This window comes from Mixophyes fleayi, chromosome 10 (assembly GCF_038048845.1).
Source record: "Mixophyes fleayi isolate aMixFle1 chromosome 10, aMixFle1.hap1, whole genome shotgun sequence".
NCBI lineage: Eukaryota > Metazoa > Chordata > Amphibia > Anura > Limnodynastidae > Mixophyes > Mixophyes fleayi.
In genome coordinates, this window is record NC_134411.1 from 73,761,266 (window position 1) to 73,788,858 (window position 27,593).

The following is a 27,593-nucleotide window of genomic DNA, read 5'->3' on the forward strand; positions in this document are numbered from 1 at the left end:
AAGCCGTGATTTACAACACAATACCTGGGAACTATAATACAGGGAAAAACTGCTTTTTATTTTCACTATAAATCTTCAGAACAACAAACTACTTAAATTTGCAAATTCGGATTCTGTTGTGATCTCAGGGGATGTGTTTAGCTGTGGCAATCACAGTGTTTGAGTGATTGTCTTATGATAACAGTAAAATGTGTGCATGAAATATGTATATATGATATTTTCTTATTATTGGCAATATGTTTTCCTGCTGTTACCATTCTGGAAAAACACAAATAGCAGAATGGCAAGTTATATTAAACAAAGAAGAGTGATTGAAATAATAATATGGAAATAAAGGCTAAGGAATATAAATGTGGATGAAAAATGACATGGTAAAAAATGATATAGAGTTTGTTGTATTAAACAATATATAAACCTTAAAGTGAAAAGGTCATCTTACTGCAGTACAATTACATGTACTACTGGACAATTACATATGCTGCTGGACATTGGTTGTCATTTACAAAGTTAAGGATTTGGGGCCCGATTCATCAAAATTCGCAAACGCATACGCATCTGCTAAATGGCTCTGCGCATGCGCGAAACGACGCTTACGCAGCGCAAAACACTACATACGCTACTCAAGCACGGCAGATACAGCTCTCAAAAAGCGACTCAATCTCAAACTCCAACGCAAATAGATTTGAGATGACTGCTGACCACTTGAGAACATATGGGTGGGAATGGGCGGAGAGTAGGCGCGGACTGGGCGGAGATGAGATAGTACTTGAGTAAAGTAGGCGTTATGCTTTTTCACTTGAGAATAGTAGGCGTTCCCTCTGCCCAGATGAGTGAAACTGACGTCACTCCTGTCTCAAATCTTTCACAAAAGTTAAGGAAGGCCAGGGTCATGTTTAACTCCAATACAGCTAGCTAAAACCACTATTAAACGCCTTTAGGAGCATCTTTTGCGTTTAAAATGCAAAACGAAATATGCACAACATACATACATATCAATACAGACTGCCTGTGGCAAAAAATAATTTTTTTTATTTTTTTTTTTTTATTGAGCTTTTACATATCTTACAAATGTTCCATTAGTATGTTTGTGTAAATTAAGCTTGTTTTGCTTTAAATACCCCTTTCTAATCAATGCAATTCGCAAGTGCAACATGTTTGATGTTATTTTGGCCCTTTGGCCTCAATCCGGGACTGCCGGAATGCCGGAATTAGTTAGCTGGAAATAGCGCCCTCTGCTGCTTACTGCCTCTTCAGTAAAGAGGACTGCCTTTTATAGGCCTGTACACTGCTAGCCACATATCTCCTCAGCATTATGGGGAGAATCCAGGTCACAGTGCATTCCGGCTGCCGGAATGGTTGCCTCAGTGCATTCCACATTCATTCCGGCTGCCGGAATGGTTGCCTCAGTGCATTCCACATTCATTCCAATGCTGGAATGGTTGCCTCAGTGCATTCCACATTCATTCCACTGCCGGAATGGTTGCCTCAGTGCATTCCACATTCATTCCACTGCCGGAATGGTTGCCTCAGTGCATTCCACATTCATTCCACTGCCGGAATTGCTGTGCACACTGCATGGGTAAGTATTTCATTTTATGTAAAATGTCTCCCAAACAATAGACTTTGTCATAAATATTTATGATAAATCTCCAACCATTCTGAACAATTACCAATATCATTAGTCTCAATATGTTACATGCCTGATTTGACAGTTGGTGATGGTGCGTTTGCAAGAACAAATAATATTCATAGACATATAATAACTCGAAAATATATTTCAGGGTTTTACACACATGATTTATGCAAATTTAAAACAAGTGTACTATTACCACAGGGACACTTTTAACAGCAACACAAATTGTCTAAGGATATTAATGATCCCTAAGAGCCGAGGGCTGGTGAGGACTCGAACCCACGTAGCAAGCTGGCAAGGTGGATTGGCTAACTGCTACACCACTGTACAAGTGGTGATGTCAAGGGAATAGAATACAAATTAAAGATGACCAGCAACTTCTAGCATAAGTTGTTTCCCTTAAAACATGGGGAAAAATGCCAATACTTGGAAATATGATACCCAGAAAGATTTGGTGCATGCAGAGTCACAATTTATGCATATCGAAATATATCCATGTTGATAAATACAAATCAAAAATAGAACATTTATTGCTCCCATTTCTACAATTTGATTTGGTGGAGCACTTAGCTTTTTCCACTGTTGCCAGTACAGAATTCACATATCTTTGAAATCCAAAGTCTTTGCCAACAACTGCTTTGCTGTGTTGTAGCTGATAACACTGTTGAACATTACATATAGCCACCTTACACACCAAAACATATACTAAGTCACAGAGTGGAATAAATACCCTCAAACTTGTAAATATACCAAGGTTAGCCACATACACGCATCATTCAGGGTTCAAACTCATTACCTTGTTGTTGCAAGCTCATTTCTTTATTCACTGAGTTATACTTCACATTGAAACACCAACACCAAACTGCACATTAACTAGTTAGCACAGCTGAATGACTGTCTTAGACCTGATAAATTGGCCATGTTGCAATTAATATGTACAGCATGATGGATAACGTGGTATTCAAATAATAACCCTAGATAAACACACACATTAATAAAAACACTGTTTTACTAAAGCAACAGGAGCTGCAAAAACGTCACCAAACAAATGCGAATTAAGCGCGTTTGCGAATCTTACGCTAAATACAAGCAGTTGCATATAGTTTTTTACTTTTAGGAGTATGCTTAATAATGTGTTTTATTAACTCAATTGGTGCTTAGGGTTGACCTGGGGCCTCGAACTTCTGCACTTAGTATTGGGGGGTGAAATACATAACCACTACACTATCATGGCACATCTAAATGTAGCACATGCAAATGAATAATACCTCATAGAATTGTACTTAAAACTATTTTACCCATACTATTGCCACAACACTAACAGCTTAGCTCATTAATGACATCTGTAATAATCGTTATAATCTCTACTTACCTACAGAAAATAAACGTTGCTCACATGTCAGGTCACTTTTACACAAAACCACACTTGGCTAATTAGATCGCACCTGCGTGCTCCTAATGACGTGTCCGGCATACTCTCCAGCCTACTCACCTGCATTTAATTCACTAATTACAGTGTTACTTAAAAAGACCTTGCTTGGCCTTCTGTGTTGTTGGGAGATTCACAATTCTGGGTAAGTAGCCCTTAATGGTGAAATGTTTCATAATCTCTGCAGTTTATTGCTGTACCTTGCTCAACACTCATGTTTATTTGTAGGAAAAGATATTGGTGAGATACAGATAGAAAATTATGCTGAAAGGTCATAATGGTTAAGAATTTTATGTTGAAGGTTAGTGGAAAAGTCTTTAATTAGCTGCAGAGTTTGAATATTGAGGCAACTGTGTAGACTTGGGATGTGTCTCTGCATAGATACCTCTCGACTGTAGTGACACACATAAAGATTATCCATCTATATTGATTTATTTTGTACCTGTTTACCCTCCCCTCCACAGATCTTGGTCCTGGATTGTGTTTTTTGGGTGTCTAGTGATTGCTTATTGACATTCCACATTTGTCTGTGTGTGTGGTAAGTAGAAACCAGATATTGTTTTATTACATACCCCTTGTTAAAATACTTTGCATTAAGAATGTCCATACTGTTTTTTGTTTTTTTTTCTCTTTTCTTTTTCTAATACCTTTTATTTGAAGTGTGGTTTTTCAGACCCTACCTTAAAGACACATTAACACTCTGTGCTTGAGTCATTAAGGAGAGCAAAGGATAAAAAATAAGTAAATGTTCTAGTGGACAAAGCATGTTACAATGAAAGGGGTCAATGTTGTAATTTTTTTTATTTTTTTTTAACAAAACATAAATATCTTCACATTTAAAAGATCAGTGGTCAAATCATGTGCAAGCTTAGTCAAGGGTTGATTATCTAAGGTATGGTTATTCAAAATGGGAATATGAATAGACATGGTCTGGTGTGTTACTGAAATGGTTTCTATGTGTAATAATAGGGGAAAAACCATGCCTACCTGTATTTTACCTTTACAATGTGTGTAGAAAGTATAGCTTCATGCCTCCAAGTTTAGCCTTAATGTCTTTAGCTAAATGCACGTTAATGGGGTAGTTTAAATCAACAGCCTAATGTGGCAACATAATTGATGTTTGGTTTTTCTACAGTTTATTGATCAGCACATATAGTGTTGAAGTGCACATTATTGACACTTTATTTGTTTTTCTTATATCTACAGCCTTTAGATTACACTTGGCCTGCAGTGCTGGCTTTTCTGCCATTGCACTTCCCTTTGGAGTTGGTGGATGTTGCCATGGTGAAGGGTGTTTTCAAATGTAAGTAGTATAGTGCTATCTGCACTAAAATGTGATTGGCCAGTGAGTGTGCTCCATACAATAATGTCGTCGTTACTAAGCCTGCAATGTGTGGTTGCACAAACAAAACATATGGGCAGATGCTAGCTATGTAACATATGGGTTTGGTGTTTCAAATTAAGTCAAATAGTGCATTCAGAATCCTAGGTATAGTCCAAACACACAAGCCATTATTATACACTATAATATTACTGGCTTTTTTACACATGCCAATACATTGCTCAATCTCTTGATATCAAAATGCAAGTTGTCTGACCTAATATTGCCATATTAATTTGTTGCCTTTCGTTCAACAGGGTGTGTTGGCGTGGATTTTGGATTTGTGCAATTCGTGTCTCACTACATGTTGTTGAATTTCCCCAGAGCTCCAAGCCTGCTTATGTCTCTCTTCAGTCTGGCCAGATTGTCATCTCTTAATCCAAGGAATTGTTACACACACAGACCATTACCTTGTTTGCTTTGTTTTTGTCAGCACATTTGAATTCATATATGTAATAAATCTAGCCTATGCTGCAAATGTGTCAGCAATCAGTTGTCATGCCATTTTGTACCATTACTACAGTGCACTGAATAATATTTTAATACCCATAAATCCATGTGTAGTGCTTTCAAAACTATTGTGGAACAGGTTTTATTTTAAATGAATATATGAAATCTAGGTGTGGTTATTTTCTCCTTTGCCACAGATTCACCATAGCCTACAAACACGCTCAATGGGGTAAATGTATAGTTTTAGAAAATGGCTATAGTGTGGAGGTTTGTATGTGTGTTTGGTGCTTAGTAGTAAATTGTTTGGACGCTTTTAGAGCAAACATGTGATGTGCGTAGGAATATAGGCATCACATTACAGGTAAATGTATATAAAGAAAGCAAAAATGTTACCAGTGTCAGGTCACACACTACCAACTTTTGGCCCTGGGCCAAATGGGATAACAATATTTTTCGCTTGTGCTAGTGGCACTTTGTTTCAAAGTGGTCCAACACCCACATGCCAGACACAAACCCCACACTAACAATTATGGGGAATGCATTAGGGCACTAAGCTAGTGGAGTCTTGCTACAAGGCCATAATACCATCACCTAGGGCCTGAATCATTAGTAATCTTCTTATCTTGTGCAAAAGGTAAGATGCTTATTGTTATGAAGAAACGGGGAGATAAGAGTGAAGCAAAGATGGATTTTCATCCTAGCGTAAGAAATTCGTCACTTATGCAGTGGCTTTTGCTTCTTATCTCCCTTTTCTGAGCATGAACAGAGTGGATTAGCTTAAGATAAGCCAAAAATGACAGATAAGATCCTTAATGAATCAGGCCCCTAGTTTGCTAATTGGTCAAGGCAGCTATATGTAAACTTACAGCCACCATAGATACTCCACATGAGAACTAGTTACATTAGTCTGATTACCCATTGTTAGGCAGCAGTCACTTGATATGTTTGCTGAACCTGATAATGCAGGTCTCCAATGTTATTGTGGTGTAGAAATGTGAAATTTATTCTCCATACCATTTTCATGTAGCTTGTCCTCTTAAAGTGGAAAGTAGTGACAAATTAACATTCCACCTTTGTTTCTCTTCAAAGTGTGTGTTGTAATACCACCTATGTCTGTTTAAACATGCTAGTCAATGTTAACAATAATTTGCAGCATTTGTCCATGCCTTGGGCAAGGGAAGTACAAAGCCTTAATGTACAGATATCCGCCCTTTAGGATTATGGCTCCATGTTCAAATTCCTTTACCACCATCTAATCCAGGGGTGGGCAAACCTGTCCTCAAGGGCCATATCCAGTTCATGTTTTTAGGATTTCTTTAATCATGTACAGCTGAGTTAATCTATTTGGCTGGGTCAGTAATTATCCCACCTGTTTCTACAGACAGAAATCCTAAAAACATGAACTGGATATGGCCCTTGAGGACAGGTTTGGCCACCCCTTATCTAATCCAAGAGTGTTGGGCCGAGCACACAGTATTTTGAGGGATTAATGTCTGGTAGATATTGTTGATGTTTACATTGTTAGGTGAGGCATCCAGTTTTTTTGGCTTATAGAGGGTGAACGTGTGCAATGGGTACCTGTGTCTGTATTGGCAAGAAATCACAACATACCAAGCTTCACACGATAATATGTTGCCCGTTATAGAAAATTGCTTGGCCTTGCATAAATGTTTTCCAAAACTGGAAGGGAGCCAAATCCAAGTGACGTGCCCACTTTAACAATGAATGTATCAGTGTACATTACGTAAGAAACTCTAGGGTCTGTTTGTTATAATAATGTATTCAAGGTTCCAGATTGGTTTAAACTATCATGGATTGGGGGGATCAGATCATAAAGTTTGGAAAAGTCTTTACAGGATAGAGGAGTTTGGTGGACAAACTACCTCTTGGAGTCTACTTGTATTACAGAGTGTGCTTCTTTGCCTGACCAAACCATATCTATACTCCAAGCTTTTTCATTTGCGTCTTACATGATTAGTCAGACACACAGCACTACATACACCCTTATAGTGTGTCAAACTGTCACGTTAGTCTGTATTTCTTGATCTGAATCAGGGACCCTTGGGATTACCTGCAGCAGGTGTGAATCTGAACAGAGCAGCCTGGATGATCTTCCTGCTCATGTTCTTGCTGATTGTCCAATCTAGCAGGGGAATGAGCAGTCTGAGAATGTGGACACAAACACTGATTTTGTAATGCAGCCAGAAACACTGGGGCCAATAACTATCCACTGGAGAGAAGTGTGCTGTTCAGGCAATGAACAGATCACAGCAGTAGCTTTAAATGGTTTGTCCCAAGCAACTATTGGCTGAGCACTTAATGGGATCACAGGTGCTGAATCTGGTTGATCTGGAATGATCACCTGACTGCATCCAAGATGCCTGTGCACATGCAGCAGAACAAACAGTGTGTGTTTGATTACAAACGGAGCTGTGGAGGACGGGAATGTTGCTGACGACCAGAAGGCACCCAGGTAGCCGTGATATGACAGCGGCTGATGGGGTAAGTGCACCTAAGATCCAAATGTGAGACCCAACCTATATGTGCTTAGTGCAATAAGGTCATGAGGTTACATGTAAATAACTGTTATGCTAAATGACGTCGAGTGTACCACACACTGTGCATTAGCACTAATCTTAAATACAAATCCCTTATTAGATTTTTAGAATTAGCACAGATTCGTACCTGTACAAAATAGTAGTTAACAATATTTGTCCTGTGCCATCATGGGAAAATTTTTTTTTTAATTTATTTGGGTTCCCTTAACACCTGTCTTTTGTGGCTCCTTTGTGTTAGGTTACAGTTTGCAAATGCAATACTTTCTTGACAGAATGATTTGCCCTACCTCTAAAGGGGCACTGTAGTTGCAGGTTGTGTTTGCAATTATTTAGTAAGGCAAATAAAGAAACACTATGGCAAAAGCATTAAGAAGCTTACCTTGATACACCTCTTGTTTAAGTCTTCTTCAGCAAACCATGGGCCAGATTCATTCTGGAAAGGTAAGGCAAAGTAACTAAGCAAGGGCAAAGCATGTCCGTTTGGAGGGGGATGTAAACCAAAAATGTCATTGGAGATGTAATTTTGGGGTAGGAGAGGTCCTACCTGACATGAACATTTCAGTGTACAAATAAGCTATCAAGTATTTGTGCGGTACATTAGGATACAGACATTTTTTTTTTTTTCGTCCTCTAAACCTATTGCTAATTTGCACCACTTGCATTTTAAAAGGCTTTTGAGCAGCATTCAGAAATATGTATCCTTGACATCTAGGTTCATTACTCAATCAGGGCCATGGCATGGTTTTGGTCAGCACACTGATATTAGATACATATTTGTTTGAATACGTTAATGAATCAGCCAGTTTGTTTGGAGATTATACTATGGTTAGACTTGATAACAAGCATTGTTATTACAAAAAACATTATGGAATCTGCCGTAAAAAAGAAAGACATTTCAGTAGTAGGATTTTTTTTTATTATAAAAAAAAAAAAAAATACATATTTCCGTCATATATTAAACTATATTTGTTAGGTTAAAACAATACAAATTACTTTTTCCGTGTTTTTTTAAAGCCGGTTGGACGGGAGGCTCCCCTACTCCGACTTCTTGTCACCCGTGATGTAGAGGAGTCAGAGGAACCAGGCAATGGGGCAAGGCAAGCGGGTTGTGTCCGACGAGGTGAAGGTGCAGGGTCAGGGGATGGGGATGGGGCTACGACAGGCGAGGGGGAAGTGGGCACAACGGGGGATTGGCCATAGCCACGAGCAAAGGCAAAACACATAAGACGACATAGTTCGGGGTCAGGGAGGGCGGAGGCGACAGACACATCAGGGAGGGCGGAGGCGACAGACACATCAGGGAGGGCGGAGGCGACAGACACATCAGGGAGGGCGGAGGCGACAGACACATCAGGGAGAACGGAGGCGACAGACACATCAGGGAGGGCGGAGGCGACAGACACATCAGGGAGGGCGGAGGCGACAGACACATCAGGGAGGGCGGAGGCGACAGACAACTGGGTATGGGGGCTGCCGAACAAATAATCTGAGCTGGGTGAAGGGATTGTGCCGGAGGTGCGTTGGGAGTGGACATGCAAGATATCACCCAGGAGTGTTGCAATATTTGTCACTGAAGTATTTAAATTATCAATTTTGGTGGCGAGTGTCGTCAGTAAAGAGGTGTGTGTGCTCATGAAATCGGAGAGTGTGTTAGTGAGACGGTCGATTTGCTGATCTGTGTGTTGGACAGTGCTTGATATGTGTGACAGGTGAACATTCTGTGCAAGAGTGACGTCTTTAAGATTTTCGGCTGCGCGTGCGAGTGTCCGCTGCCTTACATATTCCGCTGGAGCCAGCTGAGGCTCCTCCACATCACGGGCAACTTCTTCATCCACCGGTGAAGCAGGCGCCTGCTGCTCACATGCTGTAGAGAGATAATAAGTAAAATAAAGTAATTAGAATCAATGAGTAAGGTGCGATATTATATTGGCAAAAACATCTTACAACGCGTGATGTAGCATTGGTAAAGTGTCAGCTTCCCTTGAATGTGCTAGCAGCCCTTTCCGCTCCCCAAATACAAACATTGCCACTTATGGTCTGACATTTTAGGATGAGCCCTTCATATTGAGACCATTTGTCTTCAGTGTGTAAATGTCATTTCCTACTATGTGATAGGCAAACACATTGTGCAATTGAAGTTTACCTTCACACACACATCCTGAGAGTTGACACTTTTACTCAGACAGATACAAAGCTTTACAGACATTAAGAAAGCAAGCTCATCATGTACCTAGTGGAGCGGCCTCTCCTGTTCGGGGTGGGCTAGAGCCAGTGTCTATGTCGCCCACCCCAACTATCTCCACCAGGGCTATTGCAGCCCTCGCCCGCTCCTCGAGGGGTGTTAAAGTAGTACGTAGTCGAGGCCCCCCACCAGTGCCTTGAGCATGCCTGTGAAGCTCAACAAGCTTCGCTTTCAGGCGTCCTTTATAGTCTGCCCATCTGTGGAATAGACAAACATTATTGCCTCACATAGTACCTTCAACTCTAAATGACACATTTTTCAATCAAATACATTGCACGTTTGCTAATCACAACAATTTAACCTTCACATACAGTAATACAGAATTTGCTCTTTTGAAGTGCGTATAATGTGGTAAACATATTATGTCAATGTGACCAAGGGCCATGGTGTTAGTTTCTGAAAACAAAGGGCCTGATCAACAAATGCATTGGAGTCACAAGGTGGTTTCACCTCACAGGTGACTAATGCTACTATGTCACAATATCCATATTTATCTCTGTCAAATAATATATATAGATATCGCTAAATACACACAGTCATAAAGTTAAATAGGGCTATTATTTCTAAATTTAATTCGTACCTTTTCTGTACTTCAACCTTTGTACGCTCATACGGAGATATTTCATTTATGAGCCTTGTGATTTCCTGCCAATGGGTTTGGCGCTCGCGTCCGGTTATTTGGCGGTTCCCACTGTGGAACCTCGCCAGAACCTCTTCTACCAGCACCTCCAGCTCCTCCTCTATGAAGTTGTTTTTACGCCTAGTTGGCAGCCCTGGTGCCTCCACATTACTTGGGCCAGCATCAGACATATTCCTATTTCAAAGATAAGTTGTGTCTTTATAGGCAATGCACACAGTCAGGTGGTGATACAGAATCTAAGCACATTCCCCCCCTACATAAGGTACAATTTCACAAACTTCTAACTAGGTCTAAAACACATGCCCCTTATTATAATAAACATTGTGGTTTGTCTATTTAACGGCCATTTAGTTTGACCACTGCATTTTGACTGACATATTAGTCAAATACTATAGCAACATTCTCCTACTACTACTACTACTCTTCACTTTGCAAACCATAACATTGGTTTACAGGTTAGCAACACGCCAAAATGAAGGATATCACTCAGTTGCAAACCCTATATTGTGTAATTATTATTAATATTTGGTTACAAATCAGCCACCATTTGGACCCATGTGTCCATCAATGCAATGAGCTAGTTATTATGCCGTTGAACAAGGATAAGGTTCAAAAGAACTTAGCATACTGTAGGCTACTATTGAAAACTTTACATGTTAAATGTGAGGCCAGGGGCCCTTTGCTTAGCAGTTTTTTTTACATTCCGGCCACACATATTGCAGAGCAAACAGTTTACTACATTAGGAGATAAAAATATTTTGGAACTATCCAGAAATTTCAGATAAATTCTTATACTTACTTTTCTCCAAAGTTTGGCACAAAAGACACAAATTATTTTGATAGTCAACTGGGTAATGCGTGGTATGGGCTGCGAAAAAAAAAACAAATTAATTTTTATAAGCAAGAAAAGGTAATGTGGTAAACAAAGCTAACCTCCTAATTTGAATATGGATAAGGTTCAAAAGAATTTAGCATACTGTAGGCAGAAAACTTTAGGAGAACACAAAAAAAAAAAAAATCTTTCAATCTCTGATTTAGTTTGGTACTTACTGTTTGTTGTTGGCTTCTTAGAACAATCATCCAAATGTAATGTAATGAAATCTTGACTGTGCTCTATCCAGGCTAAAAAGCGAATGAACAGGCACTAGACCAAAGCACAGGTGGGTTTAAATGGAGTGTTGAATTAATAAACCAGGTGTACACTCTTCTTCCTAATTGCGGAGCACACTGTACTCGTCTCAGTGCAGGCGCCCGCCATGTTCTTGGTGGGAGAGACAATCAGAGTCACAACACAGGTGTGTGAAAGCTCCGCGTGTGACGTGAGCACGCCCATACGTGCTCAGCGAACCAATCGGAACGCAGAGGCCCCCATTTTGTGTTATAGACATTATACCAAAATGAGGGCTGCAATTTTCAGCAGGCGTGAGCTGAGAGTCCTTGCAGAGGGTATGGACAATGTACCCTCTGGACGGTATGTGTCCAACAAGGTGAAGGTGCGGGCCTATCAAAGGGTCCGCAGACGCCTCCGCCTCCGATACAACATTCGGCGGAGCACCGTTCAGCTCCAACGGCGGTGGAGCGATCTCCGGCGCCGCCAGCCCCAGCTTCTGGAGGAGCTCCGTAGGGAGATCAGAATAAGTGAGTTCTCTAGTAATCGCCAAAAAAAAGTCAACATATATATATATTTGCTCTATGGCCCTGATTCATGAAGGATCCCTAACTTGAGAAACTTCTTATTTCAGTCTCCTGGACAAAACCATGTTACAATGCAAGGGGTGCAAATTAGTGTTCCGTTTTGCACATAAGTTAAATACTGACTGTTTTTTCATTTAGCACACAGATACTTGATAGATTATTTGTACACGGAAGTTTAAAGTTGTTATTTGTGTGCTACATGAAAAAGCAGTCAGTATTTAATTTATGGTCAAAACAGATTACTAATTTGCACCCCTTGCATTGTAACATGGTTTTGTCCAGGAGACTGAAATAAGAAGTTTCTAAAGTTAAGGATCCTTAATGAATCAGGCCCTATGTTTGTAAATATGTTCACCCTAAACACCTGACATGGCCTACATAACTATGTGCAAGCACACTATAAAGGTCATGCCCCTTCCAGTGCACCCAAAAAGCTTTGGCTCCTGTGTCCTAAATGCGTCTGCTAACCATTTACTGACCTAAATGTTTTTGTGTGACAATTCTCACCATTAAGTGTGGTTTAGGAAATCAGGCATTCTAAGTCTTGACCCGAGTGCTGTAACTTGCTAGTCTAACCTTAAAAACATTTTGGAGTGGAAGATGTGTTGTCATTATTGGGCCAAGATTTAAAAGGCACGTTTCAAATACAAAACACCTTAGTGTTTAGACTGATTTTTGCAAGCTCCCATAAGATGCAAACAGATTAGATAGTGTGCTAGATATAGCTAATCAATTATTACTTAACTGCCTATTTAGACTCTTTTAGACTGTAAGGTAGTCCCAACAAAGGGTGATTTCCAAAGTATACTCAACATTCAAAGCTTTTTGACCTCCATCCACTAATTCGGTGGTCCTGTAGAGAACTAATTGACCAGGGCCAAGGGAGTTTGATGACTTAAAAGCACCTACATGAAAAAAACATACTATGGCCAAATGTGAACAAAACCTAATTAGGCGGCCAGTAGTATGTTTGGGGAGTGTGGTAGACAACACATGCAAATATGGAGCAAGCCTCCAAACATATGTAACTATCATCAGGGAGTTGAACTCCTGACCCCAGTGCTGTGAGGCAGACGTGCTAACCACTAGACCACTGTGCTGGGCTGACAAGTCATGTGAAATGCTTTGTGTTCATCATGTTTACCTCCTTGCATTGTTAGTAGCAAATATTTATGCCTGCTGACAATGTAAAGTTGATTAAATATGTATGATCACCTGATTGTCAAAATACAATAGTTTTTTTCAAATGGTGATTGTGTTAACATGTCCTTTTGTTTATATTTCCTTTTTTCAAACAGACCGAGCACGCTGGGAACGCCGCCAACGCCGCCGGGCATTAGTCGAGGCGCAGGCAGCTGAGGAGGAGGAGGAGGAGGAGCAGCAGCCAGTGGCGGTGGCAGTGCCACTGTCATCGGAGGAGGAGGCGGCGGTGCCAGTGGCAGTGTCGCAGGAGGAGGCGGTGCCAGTGGCAGTGTCGCAGGAGGAGGAGGTGGTGCCAGTGGCAATGGCAGTGGAGGAGCAGGAGGAGGAGGAGGCGGTGCCAGTGCCGGTGCCAGTGGCAGCAGCGGTGGAGGAGGACGAGGAGCAGGCTGACCGGGAGCCCCAGGATTTAGCGGACTCCACATCAGGCAGCCAAGAGGCAGTGGAGTTGGAAGATTGTAAGTATTTGCGATAAGTGATGGACATAGTTATACAAGATTGACATGTGCATTATACTTGTACATAATCCCTGCTGTGACATATGTTGATTAAATGGTGCCTTAAATGCCACAGGTCGAACACTTATAATATCTGCCTATACATTTTAGGCGCATTAAACACTCAAACCACAGCCATAGCCATCTTAACACATGGGCACGCAGGGCATTGGGCAAAACAATGTGGCCGCTAGCCTGGTCAACTCGTCAGTATATTAATGACTTGTTTATAAAATCTAATATACACCAAAATCGTTTGAATTCCTGTGAGTGATTGTATAGGTAGTGGCCCATGTAGTGCATAGGACCTGGGGCCAATAATGCTGGATAAGACAACCCTGTACATGGCCCTCTCCCCGTGGCTCACCAGAATTTAGTACATTGATTCGAATGCCTTCTCGATGTCTAATGTGCGTGCAAATGGTTTTGTGGCCAGAGGCCTAAGTTTTGAAAGTAATGTAACAGTAAACATCTCTAGTAAATCCTGTCTGTTTGATGAAATATGTATCCATGTATGTAATGTTTAATTTCTGATTTCTTTCAGCACCCACTGAGGAAGCTGCCAATTGGGCTCCACCACCAGCCACCGCAGCAGAACTTATGGCCCACATGGGTGAAATAGCGGACGACCTGGAAGGCCTCCACCTACATTTGGCAAATATAGTAGCCAACATTCGCTTCAAATTGGCGTACTGGGGGTCCTTTCAATGATACATTTTTTGTATTTGTTTTTCTGATGTAAATAGTTCATAAACATTGTTGCGTTCTACAAATATATACGTTTATCAAAAAACAAACCTTGGTGTGTGTGTCTTTATTCATCTCATTACACAACATGTGGGTATAAATAATAGTCCGAAAAGAGTAATGAAGAAAGATGTTTTGCTTATAACATCATTTGTATAGCACAAAAGGATTTCTTTAGCTGCTTGCATGTTATCCAAAAGTAACATGTGCCCTCCACGAACAAGCCACCCCTATAAGAGGTATTGCATCTGTAGGCCCTGTGTGCAAGATAAAATCCAAAAATGTCAAACGCTCTAGCTAGTTACCAATTCCCCCAAATACATATGTCATTGTAGTGATAGTCCAAGGTTACATTCAAGTAACAGTGACACATTGAAGAGAGCCTCGAAAGTGTACCCAGAAGTGGCGTCAGTGGTGTAAGGCAGAAGTGCAAGCGAGGCAAAGGACCATCGTACTGGAGTGTGGAGAGCGGCCTGTTTGGATACAGCTGAGTACATGACATAACGTGTACGCCATGGATCCAGATGAAAGTCTATTTGCTGACAATGTTGCATTTACCTCCAAGGAAGCTGTCACCTACAACACCCCCCCCCCCTTAGTCCATTTAGAATACTCAATGTCAGCATGCACCTAATACTGTGCATGTGAAGTATAGCCCGTGAGGCTTCTTGGATTTTCCCTCCAAATAAATATTTACTTTCAATACAGTATAAATCAGAGGGCATATTTTACAATATGGTTGAGCGTGTATAACAAATGCAAAATAAAAAAAAAAAACATTGTGTCCCATTTCTTGTTAGGATAATGATTCCAGTCCACACATTAGTTATGGGTATGCTCAGTATTTGAACTCATGTCTGCTGTGTTGTGAGTCCAAAGTGCTAACCAGTGAGCTACCTGTGAGATAGGTATTTTGTGAGAAATTTGTGTGAATAATGAAGAGTAGTATTAAGTGTGAGGTGTCTGTGTAGCACGCATGCTGTATTGTTGGTGTTGTCTGTGTATTTTCATGTCTCAGGTTGGGGTAGCGGGTAGCTGTCCCCATTTGCATACAGTCATTCCTGAGTTGTAATCCAGACAGAAACCCTTCCTCTGTGTGGAGGTTGTATATACACTCTTGTGTGTATCCTTTATGGAAGAGTATGCTATGCATTCATTTTGCTGAAAAGGCAAAGATGTATTCACACCACATACATTTTAATACATTCGTTATTCATGTGTTTTTAATGTAGCCGTGTGCATGCATTTTGCATACTATACGGCGACTTGAAATCGAAGAAATCCTAAACACAGATCGTGAGCAATGTGTTTTTGACAAGTGTGTATTAGGTTAATTAGTAGCAAAGGAAAAACAACCGTCCAGAGTGTTGCACATCATTGTTATTTGTCAGTGATTAATGAGTAGAGAGCTATGTCGTAAAAATAAGCCCCAGGCATTTATGTTGTGTTGTGTGTAAACAAACTGTTGGGTCCCTCCCACAGTGGGCGTGAGGTTTGCATTGCTTGGCTTGCTTGTCGTCAATCAGTTGAGAGCCGTCGCTTATGCGTGTAGCATGTTTAAAGATCCGCAGGTGGGTGTGTTTTCTAACGTTTGCGCTGCTTATTTCCGTCCCTTAGACCACATGGGGGTGTGTTTTTGCTGTTTGAGGTGCTTATTTCGGTTTACGTCGCTCAAAGTATGCAACGCAGATGCGTATGCGTTTGCGAATTTTGATGAATCGGGCCCACAGCTCTCAAAAAGCGACTCAATCTCAAACTCCAACGCAAATAGATTTGAGATGACTGCTGACCACTTGAGAACATATGGGTGGGAATGGGCGGAGAGTAGGCGCGGACTGGGCGGAGATGAGATAGTACTTGAGTAAAGTAGGCGTTATGCTTTTTCACTTGAGAATAGTAGGCGTTCCCTCTGCCCAGATGAGTGAAACTGACGTCACTCCTGTCTCAAATCTTTCACAAAAGTTAAGGAAGGCCAGGGTCATGTTTAACTCCAATACAGCTAGCTAAAACCACTATTAAACGCCTTTAGGATCATCTTTTGCGTTTAAAATGCAAAACGAAATATGCACAACATACATACATATCAATACAGACTGCCTGTGGCAAAAAATAATTTTTTTTATTTTTTTTTTTTTATTGAGCTTTTACATATCTTACAAATGTTCCATTAGTATGTTTGTGTAAATTAAGCTTGTTTTGCTTTAAATACCCCTTTCTAATCAATGCAATTCGCAAGTGCAACATGTTTGATGTTATTTTGGCCCTTTGGCCTCAATCCGGGACTGCCGGAATGCCGGAATTAGTTAGCTGGAAATAGCGCCCTCTGCTGCTTACTGCCTCTTCAGTAAAGAGGACTGCCTTTTATAGGCCTGTACACTGCTAGCCACATATCTCCTCAGCATTATGGGGAGAATCCAGGTCACAGTGCATTCCGGCTGCCGGAATGGTTGCCTCAGTGCATTCCACATTCATTCCGGCTGCCGGAATGGTTGCCTCAGTGCATTCCACATTCATTCCAATGCTGGAATGGTTGCCTCAGTGCATTCCACATTCATTCCACTGCCGGAATGGTTGCCTCAGTGCATTCCACATTCATTCCACTGCCGGAATGGTTGCCTCAGTGCATTCCACATTCATTCCACTGCCGGAATTGCTGTGCACACTGCATGGGTAAGTATTTCATTTTATGTAAAATGTCTCCCAAACAATAGACTTTGTCATAAATATTTATGATAAATCTCCAACCATTCTGAACAATTACCAATATCATTAGTCTCAATATGTTACATGCCTGATTTGACAGTTGGTGATGGTGCGTTTGCAAGAACAAATAATATTCATAGACATATAATAACTCGAAAATATATTTCAGGGTTTTACACACATGATTTATGCAAATTTAAAACAAGTGTACTATTACCACAGGGACACTTTTAACAGCAACACAAATTGTCTAAGGATATTAATGATCCCTAAGAGCCGAGGGCTGGTGAGGACTCGAACCCACGTAGCAAGCTGGCAAGGTGGATTGGCTAACTGCTACACCACTGTACAAGTGGTGATGTCAAGGGAATAGAATACAAATTAAAGATGACCAGCAACTTCTAGCATAAGTTGTTTCCCTTAAAACATGGGGAAAAATGCCAATACTTGGAAATATGATACCCAGAAAGATTTGGTGCATGCAGAGTCACAATTTATGCATATCGAAATATATCCATGTTGATAAATACAAATCAAAAATAGAACATTTATTGCTCCCATTTCTACAATTTGATTTGGTGGAGCACTTAGCTTTTTCCACTGTTGCCAGTACAGAATTCACATATCTTTGAAATCCAAAGTCTTTGCCAACAACTGCTTTGCTGTGTTGTAGCTGATAACACTGTTGAACATTACATATAGCCACCTTACACACCAAAACATATACTAAGTCACAGAGTGGAATAAATACCCTCAAACTTGTAAATATACCAAGGTTAGCCACATACACGCATCATTCAGGGTTCAAACTCATTACCTTGTTGTTGCAAGCTCATTTCTTTATTCACTGAGTTATACTTCACATTGAAACACCAACACCAAACTGCACATTAACTAGTTAGCACAGCTGAATGACTGTCTTAGACCTGATAAATTGGCCATGTTGCAATTAATATGTACAGCATGATGGATAACGTGGTATTCAAATAATAACCCTAGATAAACACACACATTAATAAAAACACTGTTTTACTAAAGCAACAGGAGCTGCAAAAACGTCACCAAACAAATGTGAATTAAGCGCGTTTGCGAATCTTACGCTAAATACAAGCAGTTGCATATAGTTTTTTACTTTTAGGAGTATGCTTAATAATGTGTTTTATTAACTCAATTGGTGCTTAGGGTTGACCTGGGGCCTCGAACTTCTGCACTTAGTATTGGGGGGTGAAATACATAACCACTACACTATCATGGCACATCTAAATGTAGCACATGCAAATGAATAATACCTCATAGAATTGTACTTAAAACTATTTTACCCATACTATTGCCACAACACTAACAGCTTAGCTCATTAATGACATCTGTAATAATCGTTATAATCTCTACTTACCTACAGAAAATAAACGTTGCTCACATGTCAGGTCACTTTTACACAAAACCACACTTGGCTAATTAGAACGCACCTGCGTGCTCCTAATGACGTGTCCGGCATACTCTCCAGCCTACTCACCTGCATTTAATTCACTAATTACAGTGTTACTTAAAAAGACCTTGCTTGGCTTTCTGTGTTGTTGGGAGATTCACAATTCTGGGTAAGTAGTCCTTAATGGTGAAATGTTTCATAATCTCTGCAGTTTATTGCTGTACCTTGCTCAACACTCATGTTTATTTGTAGGAAAAGATATTGGTGAGATACAGATAGAAAATTATGCTGAAAGGTCATAATGGTTAAGAATTTTATGTTGAAGGTTAGTGGAAAAGTCTTTAATTAGCTGCAGAGTTTGAATATTGAGGCAACTGTGTAGACTTGGGATGTGTCTCTGCATAGATACCTCTCGACTGTAGTGACACACATAAAGATTATCCATCTATATTGATTTATTTTGTACCTGTTTACCCTCCCCTCCACAGATCTTGGTCCTGGATTGTGTTTTTTGGGTGTCTAGTGATTGCTTATTGACATTCCACATTTGTCTGTGTGTGTGGTAAGTAGAAACCAGATATTGTTTTATTACATACCCCTTGTTAAAATACTTTGCATTAAGAATGTCCATACTGTTTTTTGTTTTTTTTTCTCTTTTCTTTTTCTAATACCTTTTATTTGAAGTGTGGTTTTTCAGACCCTACCTTAAAGACACATTAACACTCTGTGCTTGAGTCATTAAGGAGAGCAAAGGATAAAAAATAAGTAAATGTTCTAGTGGACAAAGCATGTTACAATGAAAGGGGTCAATGTTGTAATTTTTTTTATTTTTTTTTTAACAAAACATAAATATCTTCACATTTAAAAGATCAGTGGTCAAATCATGTGCAAGCTTAGTCAAGGGTTGATTATCTAAGGTATGGTTATTCAAAATGGGAATATGAATAGACATGGTCTGGTGTGTTACTGAAATGGTTTCTATGTGTAATAATAGGGGAAAAACCATGCCTACCTGTATTTTACCTTTACAATGTGTGTAGAAAGTATAGCTTCATGCCTCCAAGTTTAGCCTTAATGTCTTTAGCTAAATGCACGTTAATGGGGTAGTTTAAATCAACAGCCTAATGTGGCAACATAATTGATGTTTGGTTTTTCTACAGTTTATTGATCAGCACATATAGTGTTGAAGTGCACATTATTGACACTTTATTTGTTTTTCTTATATCTACAGCCTTTAGATTACACTTGGCCTGCAGTGCTGGCTTTTCTGCCATTGCACTTCCCTTTGGAGTTGGTGGATGTTGCCATGGTGAAGGGTGTTTTCAAATGTAAGTAGTATAGTGCTATCTGCACTAAAATGTGATTGGCCAGTGAGTGTGCTCCATACAATAATGTCGTCGTTACTAAGCCTGCAATGTGTGGTTGCACAAACAAAACATATGGGCAGATGCTAGCTATGTAACATATGGGTTTGGTGTTTCAAATTAAGTCAAATAGTGCATTCAGAATCCTAGGTATAGTCCAAACACACAAGCCATTATTATACACTATAATATTACTGGCTTTTTTACACATGCCAATACATTGCTCAATCTCTTGATATCAAAATGCAAGTTGTCTGACCTAATATTGCCATATTAATTTGTTGCCTTTCGTTCAACAGGGTGTGTTGGCGTGGATTTTGGATTTGTGCAATTCGTGTCTCACTACATGTTGTTGAATTTCCCCAGAGCTCCAAGCCTGCTTATGTCTCTCTTCAGTCTGGCCAGATTGTCATCTCTTAATCCAAGGAATTGTTACACACACAGACCATTACCTTGTTTGCTTTGTTTTTGTCAGCACATTTGAATTCATATATGTAATAAATCTAGCCTATGCTGCAAATGTGTCAGCAATCAGTTGTCATGCCATTTTGTACCATTACTACAGTGCACTGAATAATATTTTAATACCCATAAATCCATGTGTAGTGCTTTCAAAACTATTGTGGAACAGGTTTTATTTTAAATGAATATATGAAATCTAGGTGTGGTTATTTTCTCCTTTGCCACAGATTCACCATAGCCTACAAACACGCTCAATGGGGTAAATGTATAGTTTTAGAAAATGGCTATAGTGTGGAGGTTTGTATGTGTGTTTGGTGCTTAGTAGTAAATTGTTTGGACGCTTTTAGAGCAAACATGTGATGTGCGTAGGAATATAGGCATCACATTACAGGTAAATGTATATAAAGAAAGCAAAAATGTTACCAGTGTCAGGTCACACACTACCAACTTTTGGCCCTGGGCCAAATGGGATAACAATATTTTTCGCTTGTGCTAGTGGCACTTTGTTTCAAAGTGGTCCAACACCCACATGCCAGACACAAACCCCACACTAACAATTATGGGGAATGCATTAGGGCACTAAGCTAGTGGAGTCTTGCTACAAGGCCATAATACCATCACCTAGGGCCTGAATCATTAGTAATCTTCTTATCTTGTGCAAAAGGTAAGATGCTTATTGTTATGAAGAAACGGGGAGATAAGAGTGAAGCAAAGATGGATTTTCATCCTAGCGTAAGAAATTCGTCACTTATGCAGTGGCTTTTGCTTCTTATCTCCCTTTTCTGAGCATGAACAGAGTGGATTAGCTTAAGATAAGCCAAAAATGACAGATAAGATCCTTAATGAATCAGGCCCCTAGTTTGCTAATTGGTCAAGGCAGCTATATGTAAACTTACAGCCACCATAGATACTCCACATGAGAACTAGTTACATTAGTCTGATTACCCATTGTTAGGCAGCAGTCACTTGATATGTTTGCTGAACCTGATAATGCAGGTCTCCAATGTTATTGTGGTGTAGAAATGTGAAATTTATTCTCCATACCATTTTCATGTAGCTTGTCCTCTTAAAGTGGAAAGTAGTGACAAATTAACATTCCACCTTTGTTTCTCTTCAAAGTGTGTGTTGTAATACCACCTATGTCTGTTTAAACATGCTAGTCAATGTTAACAATAATTTGCAGCATTTGTCCATGCCTTGGGCAAGGGAAGTACAAAGCCTTAATGTACAGATATCCGCCCTTTAGGATTATGGCTCCATGTTCAAATTCCTTTACCACCATCTAATCCAGGGGTGGGCAAACCTGTCCTCAAGGGCCATATCCAGTTCATGTTTTTAGGATTTCTTTAATCATGTACAGCTGAGTTAATCTATTTGGCTGGGTCAGTAATTATCCCACCTGTTTCTACAGACAGAAATCCTAAAAACATGAACTGGATATGGCCCTTGAGGACAGGTTTGGCCACCCCTTATCTAATCCAAGAGTGTTGGGCCGAGCACACAGTATTTTGAGGGATTAATGTCTGGTAGATATTGTTGATGTTTACATTGTTAGGTGAGGCATCCAGTTTTTTTGGCTTATAGAGGGTGAACGTGTGCAATGGGTACCTGTGTCTGTATTGGCAAGAAATCACAACATACCAAGCTTCACACGATAATATGTTGCCCGTTATAGAAAATTGCTTGGCCTTGCATAAATGTTTTCCAAAACTGGAAGGGAGCCAAATCCAAGTGACGTGCCCACTTTAACAATGAATGTATCAGTGTACATTACGTAAGAAACTCTAGGGTCTGTTTGTTATAATAATGTATTCAAGGTTCCAGATTGGTTTAAACTATCATGGATTGGGGGGATCAGATCATAGAGTTTGGAAAAGTCTTTACAGGATAGAGGAGTTTGGTGGACAAACTACCTCTTGGAGTCTACTTGTATTACAGAGTGTGCTTCTTTGCCTGACCAAACCATATCTATACTCCAAGCTTTTTCATTTGCGTCTTACATGATTAGTCAGACACACAGCACTACATACACCCTTATAGTGTGTCAAACTGTCACGTTAGTCTGTATTTCTTGATCCGAATCAGGGACCCTTGGGATTACCTGCAGCAGGTGTGAATCTGAACAGAGCAGCCTGGATGATCTTCCTGCTCATGTTCTTGCTGATTGTCCAATCTAGCAGGGGAATGAGCAGTCTGAGAATGTGGACACAAACACTGATTTTGTAATGCAGCCAGAAACACTGGGGCCAATAACTATCCACTGGAGAGAAGTGTGCTGTTCAGGCAATGAACAGATCACAGCAGCAGCTTTAAATGGTTTGTCCCAAGCAACTATTGGCTGAGCACTTAATGGGATCACAGGTGCTGAATCTGGTTGATCTGGAATGATCACCTGACTGCATCCAAGATGCCTGTGCACATGCAGCAGAACAAACAGTGTGTGTTTGATTACAAACGGAGCTGTGGAGGACGGGAATGTTGCTGACGACCAGAAGGCACCCAGGTAGCCGTGATATGACAGCGGCTGATGGGGTAAGTGCACCTAAGATCCAAATGTGAGACCCAACCTATATGTGCTTAGTGCAATAAGGTCATGAGGTTACATGTAAATAACTGTTATGCTAAATGACGTCGAGTGTACCACACACTGTGCATTAGCACTAATCTTAAATACAAATCCCTTATTAGATTTTTAGAATTAGCACAGATTCGTACCTGTACAAAATAGTAGTTAACAATATTTGTCCTGTGCCATCATGGGAAAAAATTTTTTTTAATTTATTTGGGTTCCCTTAACACCTGTCTTTTGTGGCTCCTTTGTGTTAGGTTACAGTTTGCAAATGCAATACTTTCTTGACAGAATGATTTGCCCTACCTCTAAAGGGGCACTGTAGTTGCAGGTTGTGTTTGCAATTATTTAGTAAGGCAAATAAAGAAACACTATGGCAAAAGCATTAAGAAGCTTACCTTGATACACCTCTTGTTTAAGTCTTCTTCAGCAAACCATGGGCCAGATTCATTCTGGAAAGGTAAGGCAAAGTAACTAAGCAAGGGCAAAGCATGTCCGTTTGGAGGGGGATGTAAACCAAAAATGTCATTGGAGATGTAATTTTGGGGTAGGAGAGGTCCTACCTGACATGAACATTTCAGTGTACAAATAAGCTATCAAGTATTTGTGCGGTACATTAGGATACAGACATTTTTTTTTTTTTCGTCCTCTAAACCTATTGCTAATTTGCACCACTTGCATTTTAAAAGGCTTTTGAGCAGCATTCAGAAATATGTATCCTTGACATCTAGGTTCATTACTCAATCAGGGCCATGGCATGGTTTTGGTCAGCACACTGATATTAGATACATATTTGTTTGAATACGTTAATGAATCAGCCAGTTTGTTTGGAGATTATACTATGGTTAGACTTGATAACAAGCATTGTTATTACAAAAAACATTATGGAATCTGCCGTAAAAAAGAAATAGACATTTCAGTAGTAGGATTTTTTTTTATTATAAAAAAAAATAAAATAAAATACATATTTTCGTCATATATTAAACTATATTTGTTAGGTTAAAACAATACAAATTACTTTTTCCGTGTTTTTTTAAAGCCGGTTGGACGGGAGGCTCCCCTACTCCGACTTCTTGTCACCCGTGATGTAGAGGAGTCAGAGGAACCAGGCAATGGGGCAAGGCAAGCGGGTTGTGTCCGACGAGGTGAAGGTGCAGGGTCAGGGGATGGGGATGGGGCCACGACAGGCGAGGGGGAAGTGGGCACAACGGGGGATTGGCCATAGCCACGAGCAAAGGCAAAACACATAAGACGACATAGTTCGGGGTCAGGGAGGGCGGAGGCGACAGAAACATCAGGGAGGGCGGAGGCGACAGACACATCAGGGAGGGCGGAGGCGACAGACACATCAGGGAGAACGGAGGCGACAGACACATCAGGGAGGGCGGAGGCGACAGACACATCAGGGAGGGCGGAGGCGACAGACACATCAGGGAGGGCGGAGGCGACAGACAACTGGGTATGGGGGCTGCCGAACAAATAATCTGAGCTGGGTGAAGGGATTGTGCCGGAGGTGCGTTGGGAGTGGACATGCAAGATATCACCCAGGAGTGTTGCAATATTTGTCACTGAAGTATTTAAATTATCAATTTTGGTGGCGAGTGTCGTCAGTAAAGAGGTGTGTGTGCTCATGAAATCGGAGAGTGTGTTAGTGAGACGGTCGATTTGCTGATCTGTGTGTTGGACAGTGCTTGATATGTGTGACAGGTGAACATTCTGTGCAAGAGTGACGTCTTTAAGATTTTCGGCTGCGCGTGCGAGTGTCCGCTGCCTTACATATTCCGCTGGAGCCAGCTGAGGCTCCTCCACATCACGGGCAACTTCTTCATCCACCGGTGAAGCAGGCGCCTGCTGCTCACATGCTGTAGAGAGATAATAAGTAAAATAAAGTAATTAGAATCAATGAGTAAGGTGCGATATTATATTGGCAAAAACATCTTACAACGCGTGATGTAGCATTGGTAAAGTGTCAGCTTCCCTTGAATGTGCTAGCAGCCCTTTCCGCTCCCCAAATACAAACATTGCCACTTATGGTCTGACATTTTAGGATGAGCCCTTCATATTGAGACCATTTGTCTTCAGTGTGTAAATGTCATTTCCTACTATGTGATAGGCAAACACATTGTGCAATTGAAGTTTACCTTCACACACACATCCTGAGAGTTGACACTTTTACTCAGACAGATACAAAGCTTTACAGACATTAAGAAAGCAAGCTCATCATGTACCTAGTGGAGCGGCCTCTCCTGTTCGGGGTGGGCTAGAGCCAGTGTCTATGTCGCCCACCCCAACTATCTCCACCAGGGCTATTGCAGCCCTCGCCCGCTCCTCGAGGGGTGTTAAAGTAGTACGTAGTCGAGGCCCCCCACCAGTGCCTTGAGCATGCCTGTGAAGCTCAACAAGCTTCGCTTTCAGGCGTCCTTTATAGTCTGCCCATCTGTGGAATAGACAAACATTATTGCCTCACATAGTACCTTCAACTCTAAATGACACATTTTTCAATCAAATACATTGCACGTTTGCTAATCACAACAATTTAACCTTCACATACAGTAATACAGAATTTGCTCTTTTGAAGTGCGTATAATGTGGTAAACATATTATGTCAATGTGACCAAGGGCCATGGTGTTAGTTTCTGAAAACAAAGGGCCTGATCAACAAATGCATTGGAGTCACAAGGTGGTTTCACCTCACAGGTGACTAATGCTACTATGTCACAATATCCATATTTATCTCTGTCAAATAATATATATAGATATCGCTAAATACACACAGTCATAAAGTTAAATAGGGCTATTATTTCTAAATTTAATTCGTACCTTTTCTGTACTTCAACCTTTGTACGCTCATACGGAGATATTTCATTTATGAGCCTTGTGATTTCCTGCCAATGGGTTTGGCGCTCGCGTCCGGTTATTTGGCGGTTCCCACTGTGGAACCTCGCCAGAACCTCTTCTACCAGCACCTCCAGCTCCTCCTCTATGAAGTTGTTTTTACGCCTAGTTGGCAGCCCTGGTGCCTCCACATTACTTGGGCCAGCATCAGACATATTCCTATTTCAAAGATAAGTTGTGTCTTTATAGGCAATGCACACATTCAGGTGGTGATACAGAATCTAAGCACATTCCCCCCCTACATAAGGTACAATTTCACAAACTTCTAACTAGGTCTAAAACACATGCCCCTTATTATAATAAACATTGTGGTTTGTCTATTTAACGGCCATTTAGTTTGACCACTGCATTTTGACTGACATATTAGTCAAATACTATAGCAACATTCTCCTACTACTACTACTACTCTTCACTTTGCAAACCATAACATTGGTTTACAGGTTAGCAACACACCAAAATGAAGGATATCACTCAGTTGCAAACCCTATATTGTGTAATTATTATTAATATTTGGTTACAAATCAGCCACCATTTGGACCCATGTGTCCATCAATGCAATGAGCTAGTTATTATGCCGTTGAACAAGGATAAGGTTCAAAAGAACTTAGCATACTGTAGGCTACTATTGAAAACTTTACATGTTAAATGTGAGGCCAGGGGCCCTTTGCTTAGCAGTTTTTTTTACATTCCGGCCACACATATTGCAGAGCAAACAGTTTACTACATTAGGAGATAAAAATATTTTGGAACTATCCAGAAATTTCAGATAAATTCTTATACTTACTTTTCTCCAAAGTTTGGCACAAAAGACACAAATTATTTTGATAGTCAACTGGGTAATGCGTGGTATGGGCTGCGAAAAAAAAAACAAATTAATTTTTATAAGCAAGAAAAGGTAATGTGGTAAACAAAGCTAACCTCCTAATTTGAATATGGATAAGGTTCAAAAGAACTTAGCATACTGTAGGCTACTATTGAAAACTTTACATGTTAAATGTGAGGCCAGGGGCCCTTTGCTTAGCAGTTTTTTTTACATTCCGGCCACACATATTGCAGAGCAAACAGTTTACTACATTAGGAGATAAAAATATTTTGGAACTATCCAGAAATTTCAGATAAATTCTTATACTTACTTTTCTCCAAAGTTTGGCACAAAAAACACAAATTATTTTGATAGTCAACTGGGTAATGCGTGGTATGGGCTGCGAAAAAAAAAACAAATTAATTTTTATAAGCAAGAAAAGGTAATGTGGTAAACAAAGCTAACCTCCTAATTTGAATATGGATAAGGTTCAAAAGAATTTAGCATACTGTAGGCAGAAAACTTTAGGAGAACACAAAAAAAAAAAAAATCTTTCAATCTCTGATTTAGTTTGGTACTTACTGTTTGTTGTTGGCTTCTTAGAACAATCATCCAAATGTAATGTAATGAAATCTTGACTGTGCTCTATCCAGGCTAAAAAGCGAATGAACAGGCACTAGACCAAAGCACAGGTGGGTTTAAATGGAGTGTTGAATTAATAAACCAGGTGTACACTCTTCTTCCTAATTGCGGAGCACACTGTACTCGTCTCAGTGCAGGCGCCCGCCATGTTCTTGGTGGGAGAGACAATCAGAGTCACAACACAGGTGTGTGAAAGCTCCGTGTGTGACGTGAGCACGCCCATACGTGCTCAGCGAACCAATCGGAACGCAGAGGCCC

General features: G+C 40.4%; 2 protein-coding genes and 2 long non-coding RNA genes across 4 annotated transcripts; 2 read left to right on the forward strand and 2 right to left on the reverse strand.

Annotated features, from left to right (window-relative positions):
- The first annotated feature begins 1,755 nt into the window (after window positions 1-1,755).
- Window positions 1,756-4,822, forward strand: LOC142104283 (uncharacterized). Its single transcript, XR_012679550.1, has 3 exons — window positions 1,756-3,600; window positions 4,269-4,365; window positions 4,701-4,822. It is a non-coding gene; the product is annotated as an uncharacterized LOC142104283 (long non-coding RNA).
- Window positions 4,823-9,101: 4,279 nt separating this feature from the next.
- LOC142104046 (myb-related transcription factor, partner of profilin-like) lies at window positions 9,102-10,744 on the reverse strand. The gene is made up of 4 exons (XM_075188495.1): window positions 10,274-10,744; window positions 9,682-9,890; window positions 9,230-9,315; window positions 9,102-9,143 (listed from the first exon to the last, which is right to left on the reverse strand). Exons 1-4 carry the CDS (start codon window positions 10,501-10,503, stop codon window positions 9,102-9,104), a joined length of 567 nt encoding a protein of 188 aa, XP_075044596.1. The 5' UTR covers window positions 10,504-10,744.
- Window positions 10,745-18,785: 8,041 nt separating this feature from the next.
- LOC142104284 (uncharacterized) lies at window positions 18,786-20,386 on the forward strand. The gene is made up of 3 exons (XR_012679551.1): window positions 18,786-19,163; window positions 19,833-19,929; window positions 20,265-20,386. It is a non-coding gene; the product is annotated as an uncharacterized LOC142104284 (long non-coding RNA).
- Window positions 20,387-24,644: 4,258 nt separating this feature from the next.
- LOC142104047 (myb-related transcription factor, partner of profilin-like) lies at window positions 24,645-26,084 on the reverse strand. The gene is made up of 4 exons (XM_075188496.1): window positions 25,817-26,084; window positions 25,225-25,433; window positions 24,773-24,858; window positions 24,645-24,686 (listed from the first exon to the last, which is right to left on the reverse strand). Exons 1-4 carry the CDS (start codon window positions 26,044-26,046, stop codon window positions 24,645-24,647), a joined length of 567 nt encoding a protein of 188 aa, XP_075044597.1. The 5' UTR covers window positions 26,047-26,084.
- Window positions 26,085-27,593: the final 1,509 nt, after the last annotated feature.